Below are 6,000 nucleotides of genomic sequence, written 5' to 3'. Positions count from 1 at the left end.
GTTATTCATAAGCCACCTCCCGGAGGATCATACGTGGGATAACTGTTACCTTCCAGACAGTGTAGCATATGCTGTCCAGACAGATTCTCAGTTCTGAAGTCTTTCCCACAGAGTGCTTGCAAATGTCAACAGGTGTTTCTTTCACTGGCACCAACCTCCCCGTGGAACTTAGGAAAAGGTAGAGGACAGTTCCTATTTTCACAGGAGACAAGTAGGCCCCAGAGCCCAAATTATAATTCTTTTTTTTTGTTAATAGTAATGTTTTTTAAAAATTTTATTTATTTTTGGCTGCGTTTTGGGTCTTTGTTTCTGTGCGCAGGCTTTCTCTAGTTGCGGCCAGCGGGGGCTACTCTTCCTTTTCGTGCACGGGTTTCTCACTGCGGTGGCTTCTCTTGTTGCGGAACATGGGCTCTAGGCACGCGAGCTTCAGTAGTTGTGGCGCACGAGCTTAATTGCTCCACGGCATGTGGGATCTTCCCGGACCAGGGCTCGAACCCGTGTCCCCTGCATTGGCAGGTGGATTCTTAACCACTGCGCCACCAGGGAAGTCCCCCAAATTATAATTATTTTGACAAGAGAGTTCCAACCCCAGCTTTATTTCCAGAATCCTCCTCTGGATATACTGGCCGAGAGTGAATATAAACTCATTTATTCTTCACAATTATTACTGACTTTGACCGAATGAACAGAGAGACATACAGACAAAAGGGAAAGCAAGGGCAGGGAAGAATAGGCACAGAAATGCACGGGAGAGGAACACCTGGCACCCAGGGATCCATTAGTGTAGCTGTTCTTTCATTTGTCCCAAGACCCTGTTCAGTCCTTTTCTGAAAATTAGCTCAGGGTTGATGAAATCAGAGGAATAAATGGTGAGGAGCTGGGCTGCCGATGTGGGCAGTGAAGATAAAAAGGCTACTGGCCCTCTCATGTGCCATAACCTTAGTTTCCATTAGTACATGAACAATTTATATCCTCTTTTTTTCCTGCTCCCCCTTCTCACCCAAAAAAGGAAAAGGATCTAGGGCCTTGGTTTTCTATGCCTCTTTCTGGCTCTGCTCCACCCAATTCCAGGCTGGAGAATCAAAGCAAACACCTTCAAATAAGAGTCTGCTCCTGTCAAGTTGGTGGTGGTGTGAAGGGCCCTTGTAGTCAGGGGAGAGACAGTGGAGAAATGTTTTCAGCATATTAGACAGTATCCCATACAGTCAGCTCCAGTTTGTCCAAGAAACTTTATTGGAAAAATGTCCAACGAGTGAGATCACCAGCAGCTGAAGGGGCTGCCAGGTGAGAGGGGGCGCACCTGAGGCTCCATGGAAGACATTGGAGTAGTGCAGTGCAGCATCTGTCTCCAGGCCCAGACAATTCCTTTTATTTGCTGGGAGAGGTGGCGTACCCACAGAAACACTCCTCTCTGAGACCCAGAGGCAAGATGTGGGGGCAGCTGGGGATGCCAAGGATTCTGATGCAGGTGAAATGGGGGCCCCATTTGGGACCTAATGGGATAGGGTTGAACAAGTGACTCTCTCCTGGACCTGGGGGATGGAAGGACATATCCCATCTGATATCCACTCCCCAGGTCCAGGGGCTCAGACCCTAACAGACCTACCTTCTGGCCCTGCTCACAGTGGAAAGAGAATGGATGCCAGGCCTGAGATTGTGGGAGTGTCATTACCCTCTGGGAGACTGTGGGATCCTTCAGTCTTGGGCAAATCACCATCTTGGGCTCTCCCTGACCCCATCCCCATCCCCAAGATGTTAGTGCATCTGTCTTCTGGTTCTGTTTCTTCACTCATACGTCAATGGTGTTGATGGAGGGTGAGTTTTTCTGTGAAAGAAGATGGCTTGAGTCTCATTTCAGGAAGGCGATAGCCTCCTCCATCCCAAATTTCCATTCTCCCTCTTCTCTTGCCCCTCTGTGGCCCTTCTCCCTTTCCCTTACTGCTTCTAGAGGCAAAATCACCCTTCCCTCCCTCTCTGGCCGCACATCACCTGTCTCGCCCCCACTGGCCTTCCCTGAGGACTCTGTTCCGGTCCCTTCCCCTTCTCCTTGGGGTTATTGTTGGAGTCATTGTCCTTGATGATGTCATACTGACGGCAGAATAGCCCAATTACAGCTGAAACACAACAATACAATCTGAACCTTGATCTTGACCTCCCCACTCACAGCCTCGAAAGGCAGTGAGATACCCACACAGTTTCTAGAAAATCCGAGAAGAAAATCTTTGAATTCCTGGTCCCCATGCACAGGCACCACCTTCTTCATCACCCTCTCTGGGCTCCCAAAAGCCTCCTCTCCCTCTCTTCAAACTTTTCCTGCCCATCCCTCTCAACTAAACATCTCCCCACGCCACTGCTCTCACCCCCTTTCTCCCAACAACCTTCACCAACTCCCACCTTCACTGAGCCCCACTCAATCCATGGTCCGCTGTCCAGCTGCTTACTCACCAGCCCACATGAGCAACACCACCACAATGATGACCACTTCCCCCGTCTGCAGAGGTCGCTCTCCATCCAGACCCTCCACTGTGATGTCACCTGAGAAGGAAGGAGACGGACCCCAGGTTACAGGGAGCAGCTAGAGAGCTATGTCTGTGCAGACAGTTAAGGTTGGAGATGCTGGGGATTAGAGCCAAGGAAGACCCATCACAGCGTTGTCACTGGTAGCCCCTCTCTGGGAAGCTGTTGGTGGACAGGTGGTTAGAGACCAAAAAGCCGGGGGGTGGGGGGCTGCAGGTCAGATACTCACTCATTCAGGCTGCAGCTGCTGTGAACTGAGGCTGGGTAAAAGGAAGCTTAAAAGCCCTTCCCCCAAGGAATTCATTACCAGCCTGTCTATACCCGGTCCCCTGCCAACCTGCTTTCCTTCCTTTTCTGGCAGTACAATGAATTAAATCATCCTTCTATTCATCTAAGCTAGACGGCTGCTTGCTTTGGGGAAGTAAACAGGAGACCAAAGACCAGGTAAAGAGCCAGAGAATCAAAGCTTTAGGGAGCGAGGAATACCTGAGACCCTCACCTGGGCTCGAGCTGTTTGAGGGTAGCCGGTCAGAACCCTTGAGAGTTCGGAAGTGCACCCGCGGCCCTGGGGGGCTTTCTCCCCGAAGGCCGATGCTCCTGACCTGCACTGTGTAGTCACTGTCTTCAGCCAGGCCCCAGAGGGCACAGGCCCGAGTGGTGGTGTTCACCTCCCGGATCACACGTTGCCCCGGTCCATTCTGTCGCTGCAGGGAGTTGATGAGAGAGGAGGACAGCCTCACCCTGGTCCCAGGCCACCTCCTGAACATCCAAGCACTCCAAGGGAGTAAGGGTGAAAAGGGCAGCGTGAGCCAGGGAATCCCAGCTCCCAGATTCTCCCACAGCTGGGAGAGGAGCTGGGGTGGGGAGGGAGGTGACAGAAGGAATGTTCAGAGATCCAAGGACATGGGTTGGGGTAGCAGAAGGGTGATTCATACTTGCTGGGAAATGGAGTAGCCAATGACGATGTTGCCTTCTGGGACGTCCCAAGACACAGTGGCCGAGTTGGCTCTGAGGTGAGTGACTGTCACATTCACAGGAGAGGGAGGCCGGTCTGCGGGTGCCAGTGCGTTAACCGGTTAACAGGTTCCACCCACAGACTAACTCTGGTTACCTCCCACCCTCTCCCCCTTTACGCACCTGCTCGTACAAAGCCCAGGTCACAACTGACCAGCAGGAGGACAGTGGGGCTTAGATATGGAGAGAGGGGCATTAGCGAAGCCATGGTCCCCACCGAGTCCTCTGGGAGGCACTGGGGCATCCGTTTGACATCCAGGCGGGGGTCCTGGAGGTGGCAGGAGTTGTGGGAGGGTCAAGGACTTGCCAGAACGAGCGGGTGGGCAGCAGCTCTCCCGGTCTCCCCACGGCCCACAGCAGCCCCAGAGCCCCCCTTTTCCCCATGCCTTCCTGGCCCCCGCCACATCCCGGCGCCCCTGGTGCGCGGCTCTGCTCTGCCCACACCCACCTCCGCCGGTCCTCGCGGTCGCTCAGGCCTCGGGGGGCTGCTCGGTGCCCAGAGGGCGGCCCATCGCCCGACTCCGTGGCGCTGTCCCTACCCCATCCCGGCGCGGGCCCGGCGAGGCGGGCGGCGCTGGACCGAGCTGCGGGCAGAGGGCGGAGGCGTAGCGGGCGCGGGCCGCGGGGCTGCGAAGCCCCCTGAGCTCCGACCGGCCGCGCAGTCTGTCCGAGAGCAGGGGGCGGTGCCGGCGCGGCCCGGAGGCTGGCCTGGGTCCCCGGGGCGGGAGGCGGTGCGGCTGCCTCCGCCGGCCCCTGCAGCAGATGTGACCGTCCCGGCGAGCCAGCCGCCGCCTTCTGCAGAGCTGGCCCCCGTCGCTCCGCCGCAGCCCGGCCGGGACGTGCGGGCCCGCCCCGCCCAGCTGGGGTTCTCGCCGCCGTCATCAACGCCCCCCCAACCCGGTTCTTTCGGGACTCCTCCCACGACCCTCTCATTGGCGGCCTCTCGGGCCCCCAAAGCTCCCGATCCCGGCTCTGTGTGATAAGCCCCGGCAGGGGCGTGGGGGGCGGGGGGATGTCGGGAGAGGCGCAGGTGCGAGGGTCTCAGGCACCTGGGAGGCCTCTCCCTCCCCAGATGGAATTAGCCGAGTTGGGAAGTGGAATTCCACCTCCGGTGCCGGAGGGGACAATGATGGAGATAATAATTATTTTGACAATCTCCTACTTGTAGACTGCGTCAGCTTTTAAGTATCTTCCCCATTCATAATCTGATCTTGATTCCCTTCATTCTCTCAGTCATTCTTTCATTTATTAGGCAAATATTTATTGAGCGTTCTCTATATGTCTGGCATGTTAATAGCTGGAGATACGGCGATTATTAAGGGTGCTGGGTTTATAGGGGAAATTTAAAGAGAGACGACCTGTTTCTTGTCTTAGCTCTGGGACTTACTGTGTGGCCTTAGACAAAGAGGTTAATCTAAGTCTCAGGTTTCCCACCTGTAAATCAGAGCATCCAAAACCTCACAGGGCTGTTGTGAGGATCAAATGAGACAATATTGGGGAACGATCTTTATAAAGCTTATAACACTGTGTGAATGAGAGATTATGATTAATTGCACCAATTTGTTAGTTACTTCATTTATTCAATAAACATGTAAATCCTTAAGTTATTTCATGCTTTGGTTGAGCATGAGATCTGGAGTGAGAACCTGGGTGTGGGTCCCAATTCTGTCAGCTGTGTGATCTTCAGCAACTAACTTAACTTCTCTGAGCTTCAGTTTCATCATCTGAAAAATGAGGGTGTCAATATCATCATCTTTTTTAAAAAATGGAACCATAATTGATTTACAAAGTGTTAGTTTCAGGTGTACAATAAAGTGATACATATATACATATATTCTTTTCCAGATTTTCTTCCATTATAGGTTATTACAAGGTATTGAATACAGTTCCCTGTGCTCTACAGTAGGTCCTTATTGTTTATTTTATATATAGTAGTGTGTATCTGTTAATCCCAAACTCCTAATTTATCCCTCCCCCCCACCTTTCCCCTTTGATAACCATAAGTTTGTTTTCTATGTCTGTGAGCCTATTTCTGTTTTGTAAGTTCATTTGTATCATTTTTTTAGATTCCACTTATAAGTGATATCATATGATATCCGTCTTTCTCTGTCTGACTTACTTCACTTAGTATGATAAATTCTAGGTGCAAATGGCATTATTTCATTCCTTTTAATATCTTCTTAATGTATCTAATGAGATACTGTATGTGCAAATGCATTGTTCAGTGTAAATAAATGTTAGCCAAACTTGTATTTAGGGCAGATACTTTGGTTTCTAATTCTCATTGCAGTATTTCTATTTCTGTGGCACTTTCCCCTGTAATATCCAGTTCAGTGCGTGCACCCCTGGGGCTCTGAAGCTTCTGTTGCCTTCCTTCTGAGAGGAGAGTGAAATGGGGCAAGTGGGACAGGGAGGACTGTGTGTGCTGAGCATGTGATCAAGCCATGGCCCAGGTCCTCTGACCTCTGC

General features: G+C 52.0%; 1 protein-coding gene across 1 annotated transcript; it reads right to left on the bottom strand.

Annotated features, from left to right (window-relative positions):
• Positions 1-1,210: 1,210 nt before the first annotated feature.
• Positions 1,211-4,354, bottom strand: FNDC4 (fibronectin type III domain containing 4). The gene is made up of 7 exons (XM_060026911.2): positions 3,980-4,354; positions 3,655-3,799; positions 3,453-3,568; positions 3,017-3,221; positions 2,446-2,535; positions 1,990-2,114; positions 1,211-1,825 (listed from the first exon to the last, which is right to left on the bottom strand). The coding sequence occupies exons 2-7, from the start codon at positions 3,773-3,775 to the stop codon at positions 1,790-1,792; spliced, it is 693 nt and encodes a 230-aa protein (XP_059882894.1). The 5' UTR covers positions 3,776-3,799; positions 3,980-4,354; the 3' UTR covers positions 1,211-1,789.
• Positions 4,355-6,000: the final 1,646 nt, after the last annotated feature.

This window comes from Delphinus delphis, chromosome 12, assembly GCF_949987515.2.
Source record: "Delphinus delphis chromosome 12, mDelDel1.2, whole genome shotgun sequence".
NCBI classification, from domain to species: domain Eukaryota; kingdom Metazoa; phylum Chordata; class Mammalia; order Artiodactyla; family Delphinidae; genus Delphinus; species Delphinus delphis.
The sequence above is the reverse complement of the archived record's forward strand: the minus strand, read 5'-3'. Positions and strand labels throughout refer to the sequence as shown.

What these genes read in the sequence shown, in the direction of transcription:
- FNDC4 (XM_060026911.2), bottom strand. Translation starts at nt 3,775, where the DNA reads ATGCCCCAGTGCCTCCCAGAGGACTCGGTGGGGACCATGGCTTCGCTA. An exon ending in GGTGTTGCTCATGTGGGCTG is followed by an intron (nt 2,115 to 2,445) that starts GTGAGTAAGCAG and finishes GTTGTGTTTCAG; the next exon opens with CTGTAATTGGGCTATTCTGC. An exon ending in GGCCAGTGGGGGCGAGACAG is followed by an intron (nt 1,826 to 1,989) that starts GTGATGTGCGGC and finishes CTTCTTTCACAG; the next exon opens with AAAAACTCACCCTCCATCAA.